The 22,495-nt window shown below is 43.1% G+C and overlaps 1 protein-coding gene across 1 annotated transcript; it reads left to right on the forward strand.

The window, feature by feature from the left end:
* The first annotated feature begins 488 nt into the window (after window positions 1-488).
* Window positions 489-20,058, forward strand: PRPS1 (phosphoribosyl pyrophosphate synthetase 1). The gene is made up of 7 exons (XM_082377450.1): window positions 489-765; window positions 11,090-11,273; window positions 12,410-12,508; window positions 13,650-13,774; window positions 16,514-16,687; window positions 18,795-18,954; window positions 19,917-20,058. Exons 1-7 carry the CDS (start codon window positions 644-646, stop codon window positions 20,007-20,009), a joined length of 957 nt encoding a protein of 318 aa, XP_082233576.1. The 5' UTR covers window positions 489-643; the 3' UTR covers window positions 20,010-20,058.
* Window positions 20,059-22,495: the final 2,437 nt, after the last annotated feature.

The following is a 22,495-nucleotide window of genomic DNA, read 5'->3' on the forward strand; positions in this document are numbered from 1 at the left end:
TGGGCGTCTGTCTGTGATGCAAACGTGCTTTAATTCAGCCCCATCCTTACAAAAAGATAAAAATCATGTTCAGAAACATGCAAACTCAATCACGTTCAGAAATCTCCCCTTCATTCAGACGAACTGTGGCTGCCATCCTGATAAACAGATATTTTAAAAAGAAACTGCAAACCAGAGCCAGGCTTACTTTCAGGTGCTGAAGAAAAAAAAAAAAAAGCGTGACTTGCGGGAAAGACCTGGCCCTACGCGTCACCAGCATCCCTCCACCCCCAGCCAAGCGCGGGTATCTCAGCGTTTTTTAGTCAGCCCTCTCAGACTGCCTCGCTACAGGGGGCGGGGCGATTCCTTAGCCTCGCCCCCTTCAGGGCCTCCAGTCAATCCCTGAGACAGCCGGGGGTAGGCGGAACTACAACAAGCACCCGCCCCTCGCCGGCGCTCAGCTAATCGGAAAGGGCGGGGTGTAAATTTCCCCGCTGACTCCGCCTACCCGCGCTGGGCAATTTAGAGCCGCGCGCCGGCGGGAATGTAAGATGGCGGAGTAGCAATGCGAAGTGCTTAGTACTGAGTCTCTGGGCCGACTCGGTTCGGGTCTCGGCAGCAGCAGCGATCACTAAGCAAAGAGTGCCTAGGGTAGTTGGCCAAGATGCCGAATATCAAAATCTTCAGCGGCAGCTCCCACCAGGACCTATCCCAGAAGATCGCCGACCGCCTGGGCCTGGAGCTGGGCAAGGTGGTGACTAAGAAATTCAGCAATCAGGAGACCTGGTGAGGATGAAGTTGGGACCCCGATCGGCCTCACCTGCCGGGGCGGCCAGGCGACACTTGGGCAGCAGAGGGTAGGGGGATGGGGCCACCGCGTGAGTTCCGAAGGGCCGGCTTTGGGGGCATAAGGGGCAGCTCTGTGGCAAGCGTGCCCCACGGGCTGTTTCCGTTATCTTACCTCTCGCGGGAGGGTCACGTTCATTCTCACCGTGCGGTTGGGTGGAGTCAAGATGGAGCAGGAGGCGAAGCTACTGGGTTTGAAGGCAAGGGCTGGAGGACCCAACGCGGGGATGGTGGCTGCCTAGAGCGGCTACAGGGAAAAGACGCCTAGGCTCGGCAGTAGGGACACGTGGCTTTGTCGCTTCGCTTTTGAGCCATCCAGACCAGATTGGGTTCTCTTCAGCTCTTAGACCAGCTTGCCTGGGAGATCCTACTGCGTACTGAGCCCTCGTAGTGCTTCTCCTCGAGTCTAAGAAGTAGCTTTTCAATTCGAAACGGTGTCGGTCGGATTTCCTGTTGAGGGAATTTGACGTTATGTACTGAGGGCGCCAAAATTAATACTGAGGACTTCCCTTCGATTGGCAAGCGTTGGCTTTTCACATCTTTAGACTAGGAGCCATACTTAAGTTAAATGTAGTCGCTCGGGTAAAATGATGCATTAACTTCATCCTGATTGCCAGCATCTCAGTTTGAGCCATCCAGAAAATCTTAGGGAACCTTAATTCTGGAATCCTTGACCTTCCCAAGTGTAGCTACTGGTACAGACAATACAAAAGCATATTTTTCAGTACCAAAGTCTATCCTGAACTTGCCCACTTCTAACGTTGTGCGGGGGATTTAGGAGACAGTTTTATCCCTGAATTTTAAGATAATCGAGAAAAGGTCATGGAGTGGAAGGCCGGAAATGCATAGAGCATTGCAATGAATTGTTTTCGTTGCTTTGCTAATTAAATTTGCACCTTCCCCCCACTTCCACCGTGCTCCTGCACCTTGGGGCCATCTTAGAGATAGCTTGCTCACCTGATCCTTTCAATACCCCTTCCACCTAAACATAGCATCTTCTGGTTCTGTTAGGTGTTTTTTTGTGTTTCGTTGGTACCCTGTTGATCAAATCAGAGCAGTGCCCACAGTCTTACAGTCAGTCCTCTAAGGGGAAGTTTACACCAAACCTAATGAATCAGTTAAATTAGTGAAGATTGCTTTGAACATTTTTTTCCTAAATGCTTTTGTTCCCTTTTTTCTTTCTTTAAACTGTTTACCAAAGTGTAACTCCCCCTATCCTTTGTAGACCCTGCTGATAAAAGCATTCATCTGTAGTGGACAGCTTCCTTCTGGATGCTTGATCATTGTACCATTGGTTGTGATGCAAATGATAGTGCAAACACTGATGCCTTCTGTAACCAGGCAGTACCTTAGTGGAAAGGCTAGCCGAGCTGCTGTCTTTAGCTTTAACCACAGCATTATGACTCATGAGCTGTAATAAAACAAAACAGGACCAGACTTTGCAAGTGGCACTATAGCTAGGGGGCAAGAATGATTTTCATTTAGAGGTTTTTTTGGTTCCCCTTAGAGAACTGTGACTATTAAGTCCTTTTCCTGTGCTTCATGAAAAAATACAAAGACTTTTTTTTTCTTTGTGGACCCTCTGCCTAGTGCAACACATCAGGACCTGAGGCTATATTGGGAGTGGGGAGGGGGAGAACAGTTTAGTGTTCTACTGATTGATTTATCTGAATTTAGCAGGAGTCCCAATCTACTTCCCTGAGATAAAAGGCTGAATTCATTTTTAAACAACTGGACAGTAACATGCTTGGAAACATTGGATAAGCTTAAGCCCAATGTGGAAAATTGCTGACTGGTTAGGTTGCCTTGTTTCTGGCTTAATCATTAGCTTTTTGGTTCCTTAGATGTTCTGAAATCTTCATTGAACATAATCGAATATGTTGCTTATGGAGCTTCCCCTCACCTCCCTCCCCCAACCTTTGGCTTTTCTGCACTGCATAAGTGGTAACTGCTGCCCTGTGTGACTCTTGGGATCTAAAGGTCATGGACAGGGCAGCTCAGTGGGTGCTTTGGGTCATCAGATGGGGAACTGCAGAGCCCATCCTCAAATGAGACTGTTTTGCAGCAATTTGGCAGGATCTCAGGGGTTGATGCTCTCTTGAGTAGCTTTCTTCTGAAGTCAGGATCATCCTTTGCTGTCCAGTTTTTTGGTTTTTGTTTTTATATATAGATATAGATTTAATTAATTAATTTATGTATTTATTGGCTGCGTTGGGTCTTCCTTTGCTGTGCGCAGGCTTTCTCTAGTTGCCGCCAGCGGGGGCTACTCTTCGTTGCGGTGCGAGGGCTTCTCATTGCGGTGGCTTCTCTTGTTGCAGAGCACAGGGTCTAGGCGCGCAGGCTTCCGTAGTTGTGGCTCGCGGGCTCTAGAGCACAGGCTCAGTAGTTGTGGCGCACGGGCTCAGTTGCTCTGAGGCATGTGGGATCTTCCTGGACCAGGGCTCGGACCAGGGCTCGAACCAGGGCTCGAACCCGTGTCCCCTGCATTGGCAGGCAGATTCTTTTTTTTTTTTTTATAAGTAATTTTTTAAAAATTTTTATTTATTTATTTATTTATTTATGGCTGTGTTGGGTCTTCGTTTCTGTGCGAGGGCTTCCTCTAGTTGTGGCAAGCGGGGGCCACTTTTCATCGCGGTGCGCGGGCCTCTCATTATCGCGGCCTCTCTTGTTGCGGAGCACAGGCTCCAGACGCGCAGGCTCAGTAATTGTGGCTCACGGGCCCAGTTGCTCCACGGCATGTGGGATCTTTCCAGACCAGGGCTCGAACCCGTGTCCCCTGCATTGGCAGGCAGATTCTCAACCACTGCACCACCAGGGAAGCCCGGCAGGCAGATTCGTAACCACTGCGCCACCAGGGAAGCCCCTGCTGTCCTGTTTTTGAGGAAACATACATACATATATGTGGATGTATGACACACACAAATAGCTATGAGAGGTTAAAGGCTCAGGCTCTGGAATCAGAGAAGCTGGGTTTGAATCCTAAGCCTTTCTTTGCCTCAGTAATCTCATCTCTAAAGTAGTATCTACCCAGAGTCTATTGTGACAATTAAATGAGATGGGAGTAAAGTTCTTAGAAAATTGTCTAACAAATTCACAGTGTTGGTAAGGGGTGGTGATGGTATTGCAGAAAATGTGGAAAATATAGAAGAGGACAGAGGGGAGAAAAGACATCCCAAATAATTCCACCACCCAAGATAAACTTAACATTTTGATTTATGAACTTCCAGATGTTTATGTACTTTTTCAAAAAAGTAAGATAGGTTGTTTATAGCTTTCTTCACTCAGCAATATATTTTGAGTAGCTTCTCCTCTTAATATTTAGTCTACATGGTTTTAAATAGCTGTATAGTCTTGTCATGGTTTTACTATAATTTTAGATAACCAAGTCTCTATTAGATATTTAAAAGTTTTGATCTGATTCTTTTATATGAAAACTCTTGAATGTAAATCTTTTGACTGTTTCTGATTTTTTCCTTAGGTTAAATATCTAGAAGGGGAATTACTAGGTTAAAGGGTATACACCACTTCTCAGGCTTTTTTTTTTTTTTTTTTAATTTTTGGCTGAGTTGGGTCTTCCTTGCTGCGTGCGGGCTTTCTCTAGTTGCGGTGAGCGGGGGCTACTCGTTGCAGTGCACAGGCTTCTCATTGCGGTGGCTTCTCTTGTTGCGGAGCACGTGCTCTAGGCGTGCGGGCTTCAGTAGTTGTGGCACGTGGGCTCAGTAGTTGTGGCTCTCGGGCTCTAGAGCGCAGGCTCGGTGTTGTGGTGCACGGGCTTAGTTGCTCTGCGGCATGTGGGATCTTCCTGGACCAGGGCTCGAACCCGTGTCCCCTGCATTGGCAGGCGGATTCTTAACCCCTGTGCCACCAGGGAAGTCCCTCTCAGGCTTTTTAATACTTATTGCCAAATTTGCTTTCAAGAAAAGTTGAACGAGTTCTGCTATCAGCAATGATGATATTAATAATAATTAATAAATAGTGAATGCTTAAAATGTGCTAGTTCCTATGCTGTGCACTTTATACACATCTAATATTTAATCCCCTCAACACTGCTCTGAGGGGTTACTCTTACTATCCCCATTTTATGGATGAAGGAACTAAGATTCAGAGGTTAAGTAACTTGCCCAACTCTGAGTATTTTCTTTAAATTTTTTGCTGTTACAGTATTCATCTGGCTTTTGAAACTTCTGAATGTACTAAATTTTTTTTTATTGAGGTATAGTTGATGTACAATATTATATAAGTTTCATGTGTACAACAAAGTGGTTCACAATTTTTAAAGGTTATATTTCATTTATAGTTATTATAAAATATTGGCTATATTCCCTGTGTTGTACAATATATCCTTATAATTTATTTATTTTATACATGGTAGTTTGTACCTCTTAAATCCCCTACCCTTATCTTCCCCTTCCCCCTTCCCTCTCCCCACTGGTAACCTCTGGTTTTTTCTCTATATCTGTGAGTCTGTTTCTTTCTTGTTATATGTACTAAATTTTTGGACTCAGTTCTCTTCAATATCGTTAAATAACTTTGGTTTATTTGGTTACTCTGGATAGGCTGAGAGGGGGATGACTTTAACCTTGGTTGCCTAGGATTTTCCTAAGAACTATAACCTTTGTTGGTTAATCCCATGTATTTTGCACGTGCCAACATCCATCTAAATTCTTGAGATTTTCTTAAGAATACCACCAATCAAAAGGCACTTTTAGATTCAGTTTATTTCCTTTTTATGTTTAACACTTTGTGCTTGTCAGATGCAATTATGTCTGATGCTAAAGGAAAGGGTAAAGGAGAAGCCAGTTTTTCTCACTGGATGGACATAGCCAGTCATCTGGCCTCCCCAGAACAGCTGGGAGAATCATTGGCCCAAAGCCATTTGGAGGACATACCATTAGCTAGAGGGAAAGAACAAGGATTGTTACCCTTTCAATTGCTAAACCAGGTCTTTCCACCTGGTAGATGATTTTTTTAAATATATATATATATTTATTTATGTATGTATTTATGGCTGTGTTGGGTCTTCGTTGCTGCGTGCCGGCTGGCGCTACTCTTCGTTGCGGTGGTAGATGATATTAAGAGCAAACAGGTTTCAGGCACACCATCAATTCTTCTACCATCCATCACTGCCTAACTTATCATCTCTTAGAGGAAACCATAAGAATAATATTAAGGTTTTTTTTGGATTCACTGAACTGTTTATTGACCGAGCTGTATAATCTAAGTGTACTTCATGGGCTTTTTTAAAGACTTTATGCAAGTCTGTACGTCGTAGTACTAACTGGAGGGAAAGATTGGTCTTGATTAGTGAGATTAGAATTATGTACAGTAAAACAAGGCAGTGTCCTAGTTTATGTGTACCACTTTATTTTTAATATAGTTAAATAACTTTTTTAAGTTATTAGATGCATGTCTGGTCATAACATCCTTCTGTGCTTGAGGGTATGTGCTAGTCCTAAGTGTGGCTTTGGGAAACGGCTGCACTGTTGGTTGCTTATTAGGTGATATAATACAAAAATGGTACTGGTGATTGTTAGGTGGTGAGCTGGTGACTTTTTTTAAGAATTACTTTTCAAACCTTATGTGATGTTAGAATATACTTTTTAAAAAAATCACTTCTACTAAAGTTATGTATTTAGCAAATGCTCTCTGATGTTTAAGTTGGCAGTGAAAATTTAATTTTGTAATTATTACCTTACCTGCTTTCAAGAAAGGATTTAAAGTGTTTCATGATAGTCACAGGTACAAAATGTTTAAGTAGATACATCAGAAGCCTGTTAGAACAAAGGACTATAGTAATTGTGCCAAGAATTTGGCATAAAGTGATTACTGAAGTTGATTTAGTGTTACTTTAACTGTAAACTGTATCCCTTGGCTTCCCGGCAGCCAAAGGGATAAAGGCATATGCAATGTATTATGTAGTTTTCATTTTCATAAAACTCTTTAGATACTTCCAGGCACAAAATTCTACGAATTTTATGGGTGGGATCCTTAAATAATGATGCCGAGTAACATAATGAACAATGTAAGCAATTTTGTGAATATTTTTTATATTGACTTTGGTAGTTGAGGCATTTGTAAAAAGAGATAAGCCACCATGGTCTTAAATATGTTGTTTTCTGGTCTTATTTGATAATAAGACAGCTTTAGAGTAGATAATTAGCCCATCCCTTATACTGTCTTGGATCAATTATCAAACTGCTCTTCCCTGGCTCCTAATCAAACAGTCTGACTGGTGAGTGAATGTCTGGAGCACAGATGATATTCTGTGTTCTTGACTGGAACAAGAGCCATAGGTTTCCCACACCAGGTGTAGAGGACACGATTGGCTTCTTATTGACAATCAATATGCCTGACTTTCGTTCTCCCCCAGAGAAGTGGAGAGCTTGGTCAAGGAGGTGAGGTGGCGGGGGGGGGGGGCAGGGAGTGAAAAATAAAATAAAATAAAATTTTCTTGAAAAATAAAATAAAATTTCTTCAGTTTTGAAGTTGCTGGATATTTGGAGTACTCAGTCAGGGCCCTAGAGTTGTGCGCCATAAAACACAGAAGGGGGCTTCCCTGGTGGCGCAGTGGTTGAGAATCTGCCTGCCAATGCAGGGGACACGGGTTCGAGCCCTGGTCCGGGAAGATCCCACATGGCGCGGAGCAACTAGGCCCGTGTGCCACAACTACTGAGCCTGCGCTCTGGAACCCGCGAGCCACAACTACTGAGCCCACGTGCCACAACTACTAAAGCCCGCGCTCTTAGAGCCTGTGCTCCGCAACAAGAGAAGCCACCGCAGTGAGAGGCCTGAGCACCGCAATGAAGCGTAGCTTCCGCTCACTGCGACTAAAAAGAAAGCTCGTGCGCAGCAATGAAGACTCAACACAGCCAAAAATGAATAAATAAAATAAATAAATTTATTAAAAAACAAAACAAAAACAAAAAACACAGAAGAGACTCAGCCTGGAACCTCTCAAAGGGCAGGCAGCGTTAGTAAAGGAGATCTGGAAGTCCCTTGAAACTCCTGCAGCCTCTTGTTCGGGCCCACCACAGTGAGGAACTTGCAGAGCAGGCTCACCTCCACAAGGTGTTATTTAGTCCTGTCCATTTGAGTGGTTTTTAAAAAAATTTAACATGTAATCAATATAAAAAAATCGGTATCTTTTTTATTTTATTTATACCAGCTTCACGGTAAGGTGTGGTATTTCACACTTACTGCGCATCTCAGTTCACCCCCTCGGTCACACTAGCCGCATTTCAAGTGCTCAACAACCACTCGAGGCCAGTGACTCCCTTATTGGACAGTGACGCTCTAGGGCCTACACTTTGGATAGCATGCAAGTTGCTCTTCCAGGAAGCCCTCCCTGGCCCTCTCGTGCCTGTCCATTTGAATTTAAAACAATGTCTCCAGAAAGCAATTTTGGCATTAGCATAGTTGACATTGCTGACAGATTCACTTGTTTCCTAAGGCTGATCTTGGTGATTAATAGATGTCTGTTCAGCTGTGTCTTGGGGTCCACAAAATTGCTGTTCGGTTCATCATGTTGCTCAGCATCACTATTTCAGGATCCCGCCGTAAAATTCTTTGTAGCCATTGCATCCTGGTGGACCCATCAAGTTGTACTTCCACCCAAAAGTAAATATCTGTCAGCTGCGTATCTGTAAAAGAGTATGAGCAGATCTGTCAAAACCTTTTGAAGAAACACGTTGGACCCACTTACCTGTAGTGTGAGGTGAGTTACTTTGTGAGGGACGATAAACCTCAGTCTTCTAAATTTTCACAATAGCAGGCCTGCAGAAGGTTCATAAGTGAGCAGATGCAAGAGGCAGCCTAATCCTGAGTGGTATTCATTCATTCATTCTTCCTGTTATAGAACATTTCAAACATATACAGAAGTAGAGAGAATAGTAAATGATTTCCCTGCCATGCACCCATCACCCAGTTCAGCAGTTATCAATTCACGGCTAATCTTGTTTCATTTATTATTCCCCCTCCCCCCGCCACCCCCCCGCAATTGGATTATTTTGAAGCAAACCTTGGTATTATATCATATCACCCATATACATTTCATTAACCACAATACCATTTTCTTGCCTGAAACAAATTAACAGTAATCTCTTAATATCAAATAATTAGCCAGTATTCACATTTGTCTCATAAATGTGGGGTTTTTAAACAATTTGCTTGAATTGGTATGCAAATAAGGTCCATACAGTGCAATTGGTTGATTTTTTTTAATGTATTTATTTATTTATTTGGCTGCATTGGGTCTTCGTTGCTGCACGCGGGCTTTCTCTAGTTGCGGTGAGCAGGGGCTACTCGTTGCGGGCTTCTCATTGCAGTGAGCGGGGGCTACTCGTTGCGGGCTTCTCATTGCGGTGGCTTCTCTTGTTGCGGAGCATGGGCTCTAGGCGCGCAGGCTTCAGTAGTTGTGGCACGTGGGCTCAGTAGTTGTGGCTTGCAGGCTGTAGAGCGCAGGCTCGGTAGTTGTGGTGCACGGGCTTAGTTGCTCTGCAGCATGTGGGATCTTCCCAGACCAGGGCTCGAACCCGTGTCCCCTGCATTGGCAGGCGGATTCTTAACCACTGTGCCACCAGGGAAGTCCCTCTCAGAATTTATTTATTTATTTATTTATTTGGCTGCATTGGGCCTTAGTTGCAGCATGTGGGATCTTCATTGCAGCATGCGAGATCTTTCGTTGCAGTGCATGGGCTCTTCATTGCGGCACACGGGCTTCTCTCTAGTTGTGGTGCGTGGGCTTCAGAGTGCAAGGGCTCAGTAGTTGTGGTGTGCGTGGGCTCTCTAGTTGTGGCACGCAGGCTCTAGAGTGCACGGGCTTAGTTGCCCCACAGCATGTGGGATCTTAGTTCCCTGACCAGGGATCGAACCTGCTTCCCCTGCGTTGGAAGGCATATTCTTAACCACTGGACCACGAGGGGAGGCCCCAAGAGCTAGCTTTTTGTTTCAGTGGTTTTTCTCTACTGTTTTACTGTCTTTAACTTCATTGGTTTTTGCTCTTATGTTTATATTTTCTTCTGCTTACTTTGGGTTTATTTTGCCCATTTTTCAGTGCCTGAAGGTTTACCTCCAAACATCCCGAACAAATGTGTTTTCCTCTTTGTTCTGGCTACCAGGAATCTCAACTTCCCTGTTCTAATTGGTTTCTGGTTTGATTTTTACCATTTGCTTTTATTTTTCTTGCTTTATAATATAAGCAAACCCCATTTTTTAAAAAGTAGGATCCTGGGATTGGAGACTTGGTGCTTTCACTGCCGAGGGCATGGGTTCAATCCCTAGTCGGGGAACTAAGTAACAATTGTTACTTGGATTGGAAAGGAATACATTTTAAATAATAATTAGCTCTTATATCAGCTTCTGGCAATGGAATTACTTCCTGTTGAAGAAGTTTTTCTCTTCATCAGTACAGGTTATCAACTGTTCTGGTCTACTTGCCTACACACGCTACACACGCATGCATGCCTGTACACCCACATACACCCCCCACCTCACCTAGAGGATTAATTGGGGAAATGGTGTTGCTTTGAGGTGTCACTGAGGTTATTATTTTTTAATAAGTTATTCTTGGTAAGGATCCAAGTATGAATATTAAAACTTTCATTTTATGGTAAAATATAGCCTTACTCCATAATTAGAGTAACTTCCTGTGGAATTTTTTAAAATAAGAATTACTAATTGGACCAGAGTACAGTTAGCATAGAATGAAGGCAGGGACCACATCTGTTCTCCATCATGTCCCTGGCACCAAGCAAAGTGATTGGCGATGAACATTTAATATTTGTTCAGTGAACTGCCAAAGTGGTAGATGTAGTACTATCTTCTGTAGAAGGCATCATTATAGAATGGTAGTGATTCATTCCTTGTATGAGCTTTCTACTTCTTTTGTTATATGTGGATTGTGACAGTCATAGATGCTATATATCAGATTTGCATTCAATATATGAAATGAGATACAGCCTGCCTACTGAAATTATAGTCCAGTTACTTCTAAGTGCCTTAGCCAATCTTTTTCATGTCATGTCACCTATAAAAGCAGGTAATATCTGTATAGTACACTGGAGTAAACTGAGGCAGTAAACTGTTTCTGTTAGAGGGACTCCTCTGGGGAATCCCCTGAAGTCTGAGGGGATCAAGTCCACATGCAGCTGTAACCCATTCATAGCATACTAGTGGGGAAGCTGTGTTTTTTAGACCTTACTGTCTGTAGACATACAGTATAGTGCTTTAAAATCTATTGTTTTTGTTGTCCTTCCTTTTCCTGTAGTGTGGAAATTGGCGAAAGTGTGCGTGGAGAGGATGTCTACATTGTTCAGAGTGGCTGCGGTGAAATCAACGACAATCTAATGGAACTTTTGATCATGATTAATGCCTGCAAGATTGCTTCAGCCAGTCGGGTTACTGCAGTCATCCCATGCTTCCCTTATGCCCGGCAGGATAAGAAGGATAAGGTAGGAGCGGAATCTCTGTTTTTTTCTTTAATTCTTTTTTTAAAATCAGGGGAAGCAGGAGCACTTGCCCAAAGTCAAAAAACTTCCTTAATTATCAAATGTATATTTAGAGGATATTATTTTTTTTATCTTAGGCATTACCTGATTTTCAAAACAATTGGCGTGATTGGTTTGTATAAAGCAACACATTTGCAGTCTGTCTGTTTTATTCCAGTCATATGTATGTGACTCTTGGCTAACTCACTGCTATATTTTCATTGTATCAGCAAGACTAAGCACCAGCTCCCATGGAGTAGAATATTTTTTTAAACTATGGTAGCTCCTCTGGGACCCTCTTGGTTCTAGTTGTGACCTCTTCATATAACTTGAAGTCAGTTACATGAATACTTGGTCTCATTACACACACACGCACACACACACACATCTCACCTTATTTGGAGTATTAGAGGATAAAGCATATATGTAAAACTTTGCAGGTCTGTTGTAATTGATGCCCAAATTTTACATACAATGCCTGGGAGAAGGCCAGATATTTTTATTTCAGTAAAATACAGTGCTCCTACAGAGTAGAGTAAAGGACATGGGCCTTGCTATTTTATGGTGCAGCCAGGTGTGTTTACCTGTTATTAAAGGGGGTTGAGGTTACTGGAACGCTGGCCTCCGGATGAGTAAGGGAATGGTGTAATTTATAAAATAAAACTATAATTTCCATCCTGTGATGTGTCTTTAAATGTTGACACGTTAGATGTTACACAGGTTTGAGTATGTATGTGTTAAAAGAGATTTTAATAAAATTCTTTCAAAAAAGATTTGTAAAGTCTGCCTAATTTAAATAATGGAGCATTGGAAACACTTGAATAGGCAGAAAATATGTACATGAAGAAAAAGAAAGGTAGGGAAGGTATTTTCTTTTCTGAAATATGTATCTTGATTTGGAAAAATGATAATCCACTTCATATTTGTGCCAGATGATTGTGATCTACTCAAAGTCAGTGGCTATGTCACTCTTTATGAATTTCCTGGTAGCACAGTACCTTAAACACAGTAGGTGCACAGTAAATCAGTGCTTCTTGAGCAAATGAATTGTTTCTCAAATTGGCTTTTTTTTTTTTTTTTCTTTCCTCCCCTCCATTTAGAGCCGGGCTCCAATCTCAGCCAAGCTTGTCGCAAATATGCTCTCTGTAGCAGGCGCGGATCATATTATCACCATGGACCTGCATGCTTCTCAAATTCAGGTATCAGTGGAAGCTGAGTATTAGCTTAGGGATTATTAGGGATTAGAAAGGGGGTAGGAGAGGACTGAATGCTGAAAACCGTAGGGAAGCAAAAACTGCCCAAGTACAGCTCAAATAAACTAGACATTGATGACATTTTCAACATCCTCCCCTTAAGCATAGATCATGATCTTAGTCACGTGGGGTGGTTGCACAGGGAGGCCGTCTGGGATTCTGGGAAGCATGTAGGCTTTGGCATCAGACTTAGTTTGAATACTGGCTCTGACAGTTTGAATACTGGCTCTGACACTAACTAGCTTTGTAACCTTGGGCAGGTTATTTAACTTCTCTGAACACACACTGCTTTGTTATTGTGAGTATCAAATTAGATATTAAATTCATAGTATAACGCCTGGCTCATGAAAGATACGAAATAAATGGGAGCTGTTATTGTCATCATTAAACTTAGAGCCATAGATATTGGAACCTACTTTCTATCCTAAACAGAGTTAGGGGAGCAGAATACCACCTTATAGTTTATACTTTTTAAAGAGACTTTGAAATCATTATCATTGGAGGCTTCTGGGAATTCAGTGAGATATAGGACAGGTGATTCTATCCATTTCATAGAAGAGGAACAGATTAGTTGTGAAATACAACTAATCTGTAGCAACTAGTGTTAGAACGCAGATCTCCTGACTTCTACTTACTGTGACCATTTATTGTAAATGGCTTCCATTAAGTTTATATACCATAGCATCTCTAACTGGTTTACCAGTTAGTTTTTGCTCCTTAACAAACCAGCCCAACATTTAGTGGCATAAGGTAGTAAGCATTTATTGCCTCGTGGGTCTGCACGTTGGCTGGGTAGTTCTGGTCTTGGCTGGACTTGGCCATTTTTCCCAAGAGCTCGCTCATGTGCCTGTGGTCAGTTGTGGTGTAGCCGAGGCCTGGCTTTGCCCGTCGTGGCTGGGCTCTCTTGCACAGCCCAGATTCGAGGAGGCTGCTTTTACAGTCTGCCATGCCGGGCATGCCTTCTGATCAGTTTGAATGTTGCAGTAAAGTATTCTGTGGGCAAGTTACTATTCTCTTTGTGTTCATTATTTGTAAATGGAAGAGAAGGGAAACAAGCAAAACTGACCCAGCTTCTTTCTTTCTATAGGGCTTTTTTGATATCCCAGTGGACAATTTGTATGCAGAGCCAGCTGTCCTCAAGTGGATAAGGGAGAACATCTCGGAATGGAGGAACTGCACGATTGTCTCACCCGATGCTGGAGGAGCTAAGAGGTATGGTTGAAAGTCATGTTATTCCCAACGTACTGGGGAAAAGCTTTCAGACAGTTGTGTCAGAAAACGATGTTTCTCTACTGAAGTGAGTTTTTCTCTTCTTGAAGTATAGTTGATTTACTATGTTGTGTTAGCATCAGGGGTACAGCAAAGTGATCTGAAAAAGACTATATATATATACACATACATATATGTATATACATATATATATGTATATGTATATGTATATACATATGTATATATATATATAGTCTTTTTCAGATTCTTTTCCATTATAGGTTATTACAAGATATTGAGAAGTGACAGTTTTTAAGTACTTGGATGTGCCAGTAGCTAGGGCATGGGCTGGATATGGTTTTACTCACTCCTCTTCTACTGGCCTGAGTCACTACCTGAAAGACAGCAGAGGTGCACGAAATAGTCTGGCATCGTGGGCTTGACCATAACCCAACAGTGACTCAGCGCTGCAGGGCTAGCAACAGCACTGTGACCCATCAGGAGGGGGAGGAATTTGGTTTTCTAATGAATGGCACCTGCTATCGAAGCCCATGATAATAGTGAACAAGTAAGCTTTTACATACCTCCAAACGGTTGGTTAAACCGTTTTGATCCTTTAGATTAAAATATTAATCAGGAAGGAAAAGAAAGTGTGGTGATTTTATTTAAGCCAAGCTCTGAACATTCTAAACAAACTGATTGCCAGGGATTGCCAGTTGCAGGGCTTCAGCTCACGTGGTGCAGACTAAGAGCTTTTCATTTCTTTAGCGGCTCACTCGTTAGTAATGCATTCAAAAGCGTGACACATGTTCTTCTTGTTGTGGAAATAGAATGAAGAGCTACAAAACACAGATGATTAGGAAACGCGAATTCAGATCTTTGCAAAAGCCATTCAAATCTTCAATGACTGTTTCTCAACAACCTCTTTATTTCAGGAACTTCAACAGAACTGATAAGCTGAGAGCTTGAGTTCTGTTCTCCAGCCAGATGTATGGCTTTGTGAGTCCCTTGTCGCTAGTTACCATCTGTAATACTAGAGATGGAACCTAAAACACATCCCCCTCACGGTGCTTGTCATACTTGTGAAAATCGTCTTCCACAGAGACTTAGAAAACAGTCACATTTGAAATAAGTAATCAAGCACGATTTTCTTTCCAAAGTTGGGTACAGAAAAACTGCCTTCAGTAGATGGTTTATTGCTAAATGATTTTATTTGTTTATAATTTTCTTTTTGTGATGAAATATTTTCAAAGTGAATGGCTATCACGTCTGTCTTGGCAGGGCTTTTGGACTAGGTAAAGATTCCTGTGTGATTGTGACTTGCACGTAGTTCTCCCGTCAAGGATATAGGGAATGACTTTTTGAGCCCTTTACACTTTGTCAGTCACTGAGTTTGTTGGCCATTGAGTGTGGACGGTTTGGGATGCTTGAACTAAGTGGTCATGCACTTGCCTTGGCTAAGTAATCATTCCAAGCAGATTGATAACTTTTTTTTTTTTTTTTGGCTGCGCCGTGCGGCATGTGGGATCCTAGTTCCCCAACCAGGGATCGAACCTGTGCTCCCCACTTTGGGAGCACAGAGTCTTAACCACTGGACCACCAGGGAAGTCCCAGATTGGTAACTCATGTTGTTATGTGCCCACGCAGTAGGAAAGGAGAGCACAGAGTATGGGTTGTTTAGATCAGGTGTAAATGTTGCCTAGGTTGTGGTCCAAATCTTGTTTGTCCTTTATTATATGGTCACAGGTTCTCCCTTATTCAGCACAAACTCGAGATATGTGACCATAGCCACAAGGGAAATAGGACATAATGCTCTGGTTGGATCAGTATTACATTAAAAAACAAAACGCAAAGCACAGGCCTCTTCACGCATAAGAAGGATGGCATGGTGGAGCATGGCCATACGTGTCACTGGGGCACCACAGTCATATACACTGAATGGATTGCTGTTTGAGTGATTACATGGTACTTTGTCGCCAGAAAGATTTGTTTTCTATCCCACCTTCTAGTCTGGTTTGTATTGCCTTGTAATTTTAAAAAAAGGAATTCTGTTTTGATTTGGAGGTGCTTTGAGCTGTACAGCAAGATGCCTGGTTTGCCCAGTTAATTGGTAAAACTTTTTTTCTAGCAGTCCTTAAAGGAATTCCCAAGCTTGGTGTCCAGGTACAGTTGACATTGACAGTTGGTGGATCACTGAGGGGAGTGTGATGAGGGCGTGGGCATTGGAACGGGCTGGGTACTGCTCCTCTCCCACCAAGTTCAGGTTCACTTCTCACCACATCCGCATGTCAAATTGGGGTGATCTACACTCCCGGCATTAGTTAACCAAGTCATCTCTCTCCCCTTTCGCTGCCAGTCTAGTAAACGAACATGCGCTAGCATTCATTATACCGCCTCCTGGGACTGGTGAGGGTGTCTGTCTTCCCCTACGGTAACCCAGAATGAATTGTAATCTAAGTTTGACTAATACATTCATAAACTGCTCTCAGGATATGGAGGCATTAGTCTATGAAACCCAGTTTGTGATGCCAATCAATTCCGGTAGCTTTCTTCCAACCCTGGGAACTGTTGGGTTTCAAGGAGTATTCTCCCCCAGAAAACAAGCCCATCCTTTAGTTCCTTTCTTTGTCCTAAGACACACACACACACACACACACACACACACACACACACACACACACGCACACACACGCACACACAGGCACACACACACGTTTTAACTGTGAATACCCTGTGTTGCAGAGTGACCTCCATCGCAGACCGGTTGAATGTGGACTTTGCCTTGATTCACAAAGAACGGAAGAAAGCTAATGAAGTGGACCGCATGGTGCTAGTGGGAGATGTGAAGGACCGGGTGGCCATCCTCGTGGATGACATGGCTGACACCTGTGGTACAATCTGCCACGCAGCTGACAAGTGAGTGCCTAGTGGTGGGGCTGGGGGTTAGAAGTAAAAAGCTAACTGCTCTCTGAATGCCCTAAGCCTGCTGATTCTCTTTGGAACTGAATTGAGGAGATGGTAACTAGCTTTCTTTTGTCACCCTAGGCTAAAATTGCAATGCATGTAAATTGATAAGTATTATTTTTTTCTCTAGATTTTCTTAGTTTTATTTTTCTTTGTTATTGTGCTAAACTTTATGTAACATGAAATTTGCTGTTTTAACCATTTTTAAGTGTGCAATTCAGTGGCATTAGTTGCATTCACAATGTTGTGCAACTATCACCACTATATTTCCAAAATTATCACTCTAAGTACTCTACTTTTGATAGTTTTTTAAAAAAGATTTATTTATTATTTATTTTTTTATTTTATTTATTTTTGGCTGCGTCGGGTCTTAGTTGCGGCACGCGAGATCTTCGTTGAGGCACACGGGATCTTTTGTTGTAGCGCACGGGCTCTTCATTGTGGTGCATGGGCTTCTCTCTAGTTGTGGCATGCGGGTTTTCTCTTCTCTAGTTGTGGCGTGTGGGGTCCAGAGCACGTGGGCTCTGTAGTTTGTGGCATGCGGGCTCTAGTTGAGGCGCGCGAGCTCAGTAGTTGTGGCACACGGGCTTAGTTGCCCCGTGGCATGTGGGATCTTAGTTCCCTGACCAGGGATTGAACCCATGTCCCCTGCATTGTAAGGGGGATTCTTTACCACTGGACCACCAGGGATGTCCCTTGACAGTTTTTTAAAACAAGTTAAGGTAAGAACTCCATATGCCTGAGGAGACAGAAATAGATTCTCATATTTATATTTTACCTAAGGTAGAATCCCTGGCCTTACCTTTTGACTGTTCATTTTCGCTGCTACTACCTTCATTCGTATTCCTTCTCATCGTTTGCGTGCACTGTTCTGAATTGCCTTCCCTCTGTTCTCTGCTGACAGTCACCAGTCTCTTACCTCCCCAGTCCATCTTTCACATTGCCACCCTACTCGCTTATCTTCCTAAAACTAAGACTAGATTCCCCTCATGCCTCCTTTAAAACCTTAAGTGGCTCCCCACTGCTTATAATCCAAGCCGGTATGGACAGCATTGTTTTTCATAATTTGTTCTTTAAATCTCCAGGTATCCGTACCTTGCATAGTGCCTAGCATATATATATAATAGATGCTTAAAAAAAAGACTTGTGTGCTCTCCTGGTTTGGATCCTGGAGTATACATTTATAAAACTCCTTTTATCATATTAGTAAGTTAACGCTAATTGCTCTTAACAGATCAACTCCCTGAACACGGTAAAGTTTCTTTCTTGTTCATGGCATGCTCCAACACAAGTATTCCCCTTTCAGTCTTGGGGCACTGCATCTTTAACATTTCCATTTTGGCCAGCCAGAAAGGGAAAGGAACATGGAGGATCATCCATGGGAGATTTTACAAGCCTCTGTCCACATTTAGATAGCCAGAATTAAGTCACATGGCCACACCTAACTATGCAAGGGAGGCTAGGAAATGTCCAGCTGTGTGCTAGGAAGAAGAGACAGATTTTGTTGAGCATAGCAGTCTGTGCCACAGACCTTCTACACTAATCCAAACCTATTCAGATAAGTTCTTAGTCTGTTTATCTCTCCTTGCTATCGACTGAATTGTATCACCCTAAAATTCAGCCCTAACCCCCAGTGTGATGGTGTTTGGAGATGGGACCTTTGGGAGGTTATTAGGTTTAGGTGAGGTCATGAGGGTGGGGACCTCATGATGATATTGGTGCCCTTATGAGAAGAGACACCAGGGAGCTCCCTCCCAACCCCACCCCCCATTCCCCCTCTTGGTCTATGCACACAAAGAAATCATGGAAGCATATAGCGAGATGGTGGCCACCAACAAACCAAGAGAAGAGGTCTCAGAATGAAACCTACCTTGCTGACACCTTGATCTTAGACTTCCCAACCTCCAGAAACAAGTGAGAAATAAAATTCTGTTTAAGCCATCCAGTCTGTGGTATTTTGTTATGGCAGCCCAGGTTGACTAAGACATTCTTCTTCCCTAACTCGGATTTTATAGTGACAAGTAAGATTACTCCTAATCAACTCTGCTTTTTCCTCTAGACTTCTCTCAGCTGGAGCCACCAGGGTTTATGCTATCCTGACTCATGGAATCTTTTCTGGCCCAGCCATTTCTCGCATTAATAATGCATGCTTTGAAGCAGTAGTTGTCACCAATACCATACCTCAGGAGGATAAGATGAAGCATTGCTCCAAAATACAGGTGAGGCTGAGATTCTTGCAAAACAAGACTCCACTGAGTATTTAGGAGGTGGTTACATGTGTTGAATTAGGTGTCTGGGTGGGTTCTAAAGATTTCCTCCTTTGCTCTCAAGGCTTAGTCATCAGGATCTGTGACCCAAAAGGAAAAAGATCACGTGTCTAAAAATTCAAACCGCTAGACCTGGAATCTCTGGAGGATGGAGCCCAGGATTCTACATTTTAACAGGCTCTCCCAGTGATTGTGATACACACTCAAGTTTCCAGGTCCATGCTTTACAGTTTGTGTGTATCACTCTTAACTATTGGCCCCTGCAAACATAATGTGAAACCTTTAAACTGATGGTATGCTCCTTAGAACTTCAGTGTTTCTCACAGTGTGCTCTGGAAACCACCTAAGTTAATCACCTAGGGTTCTCGTTAAAATGCAGATTCCTTTGCTCTATCCAAGGCCTACAAAACCAGAGGTCATGGGACCGGGACTTTAATTTCCCCAGGTAATTGTCAGACAATAAAGTTTGAGTGCTATTGCACTAAAAGAACAAGGCCTTGCTTAATTAAAAATATGTACAGTAATCCATTCGCTTTCCATTAGAAATATGGAAATATAATCCACTAGAAATATGTGGAATTGGAGGGTTGATGTCATTCTTAAGGATTTCTTTTTCAGCTTAAATATTCTTTTTTCATTCCTAAGAATTTTTAAATGCCAGCTTACCACCATCTTGGTGAGTCTGAGTCAGAGTTTTTCCTCCATAAGCATTTTGACTCTTTCCCAAGTGGTTGGTTATATTTAAAATGTGGGTATGAAGAGCAGCTGGCTGTGGGCTCCCTTGGGGAAACAGCACAGTGCAGCAGTCTTAAGAGGAAGGACCCTCATCGGGCTGCTCATCAGTGTCTGCAAACTGGCCAGTCAGTCATCTCTGTCTGTATGATACTAACCTGATGCTTGCCTTGCCCTCCTAGGTGATCGACATCTCCATGATCCTTGCAGAAGCCATCAGGAGAACTCACAATGGGGAATCTGTCTCCTACCTGTTCAGCCATGTCCCTTTATAATAGAATAAGTTCCGAGGCTTTTAAAAAATAAAGTGAGTCCCGCCCCTTATTTTCCTTTGGTATTTGATGAAAAATCCAGCAGAAACCCAGCTTGTTACAGTGTAGCTTTCTACATCCCACATCAGGTATATGAGTGTTTCTCCTACATTAGAGAAAGATTGAGGTTAACTGCTGGGATTTCCTACCTGTATTGTCTCGTCCTGGCTTCTTTGATCTTGTGAGCCTTGCAGCTTTAACTACAGCTCAGCTGCTACAAGATGTCAGACTTTGGAAAAAGTTGTGTAAGGGTGTCTGAATGTGTTTGGGGAAGCTCAGACTACTTTGCATGTGAATGCTTCAGCGCCCCCCCCCCACCCCCGAACTTGTGACAAGTTCTCTAAAGTCTGTATTAAATTCCAGCATGAGCCTGGGGCAGCCTGAACCCAGCTCTGGTTGCTGAGCCCCTCTAAGGCTGGAGCAGCTCTAGGGCAGGAGCCTGAGGGGAGGCAACCCACCATGCAACAAATGCTTCTTGGGAGGAAAAAGCCTGATCCATCACCCTTTGCTTGGATTCTGTCACTTGGATTCTCCTTTGTCCCTGTTCCTTTCCATTTGGCCTGACCTTCTTTTCCTGGCCAAATATCAACTTGGTCCCAAGTGATCATTGTGCCATAGTCTTCTGGAAAGCAAACTCGCTTCCTACTATATAATCTATAACAATTTACATGAGATTATTTCGCTGTAGCTTAATCTTCCTTAGCCCACTACCACTGCGGTAGTAGGTTTTAGGTGGTGTTGTAGTGCCTTTTGATTAATTTAACTGTTTAACTGTCATCTTTCTTCCTTGGATCTATTTGACCTCTCAGATGACCTGAGATTTCTGTTAAAAAGATTGATGTCACTGTCTCTTGTAGAAGAAACTAATAAAGTTTCTGTTTGATTGTGGGTCTGTATCTGTACTGGTCTCTCTGCCAAAGCTTTGGTTTAGGTGTCTTGGCTGCCCAATGATAGCTCTTACTTCTTTGTTTCCGAGCTATTAACTGCATTGAGTAGACACGGCAGAGGTTTTATTCAACTGTAAGACCTTAAGCTGTCTGGGGTTAACTCAGAAGTAGATGTAGTGTAATTCTGTGCATTATACCTGAATTACAGGCTGTATAATGCCTGTTGGATCTCCGGTTCTTATCCCTGGTGATAGGAATTAGGTATTTTCTCAGAGGAAGAGAGTAGTTTCTACACTTTATTCATTTTGAGCCAATTTTGCCAAATGTGATAAGACTTCCTTCCATCAGTAGTTGACACACATTTAGCATTTAATTTCAGCCCTTCTAATTATAACGCATTCCAAAATGTTAAGTGAGTTTCTTTCTGCATCGTCAAATAAGGACACTGACTTTTTGGGATGCTAAATGCTTCTGGAGCTTTGTGAAGAGTGCTCCCTTGTCTTTGAAGCCTGGTTCTGCTTTTGTTTTTGCTTTATGTTGAATATTGGGATATTTACAATGATCTTTTGAAAAAAGTGATTGGAAAGGGACTGAATTGAGCTATGAAATGTGTTCTTCTGACCCTCTAGCCCTCTTTCACTTCAAGTCTTTGCTCTGGGGGAAGCTGACACGGAGCACTGATGCTATGACTTGCTGGTTCTGCTGTTTCCTGAAGTATTGGGTCAGTTGATCAGGGCTTGCCATGTCAGAATATTTCGACATCAGACCTGTACTCTGGGCCCCCTTGGGCAATCCAGTTCCTAGGATGAGGTTTTGAGGCCCTCAAGAAAGGCCCTTAGTCCCCATCTTTGATCCCTATGCCCGGGGGGAAGGTCAAGATTCAATTCCCCGTGACACCCAGTAAAGTGCCCTAAGTACCACCGAGGCCGTTCTTTTTCTCTCCAGTGGGAGAGACCCAAGTGTGCTGGATGGCAAGTGATTCTTGACTGGGGAACAGTAGCAGGAACAGACCTGGAGGGGCTGGGGAGGAGGCACAAAAGCTGGAGTTGCAGGGAGAGCACGGTTGAAAGGAAATAGCTGCGTAACTGCTTCTGAGCAAAAGGCATCACCAGGTTCGATTTCCCATATGCCCTAACCTCCCCTTACCCTCAGAACTGGAGAAAACGAAATTCCTTGGACCAAGGCTGAGCTGGGCAACCCTCAAACCTAATGCCTTTATCAGAGGTTTCTTTCATCTCAAGTTGGGGCTTTCCACGTTTGGAATAAAAGCGTTTTCTGCTCAAGAGTTTACTTAGCTTGTCCATTAATAGCATGTAGCCCTTAACCTGAGGGTTATTAGAATCATGGAAAACTTGAAATTTTAAAAAGAGAAACGTTGTCTCCCCTATTGACCTGCCCTCCTACCAACCTCCCTCTTACTAGCACTTGGGGGGGGGGAGGGGGAGGGGGACGAGGCCTCCGAAAAGGAGTCAGGTTATTGGTGGCACCTCCCCAGCAACTTTTAAGGTGAGGACGGGGGAAGAAAGCTCTGCACTGCCGCCCCGGGGCCCACCACTCGGACTG

The sequence above is a fragment of the Balaenoptera borealis genome (genome assembly GCF_965194805.1).
Source record: "Balaenoptera borealis genome assembly, chromosome: X".
Classification (NCBI taxonomy): Eukaryota; Metazoa; Chordata; class Mammalia; order Artiodactyla; family Balaenopteridae; genus Balaenoptera; species Balaenoptera borealis.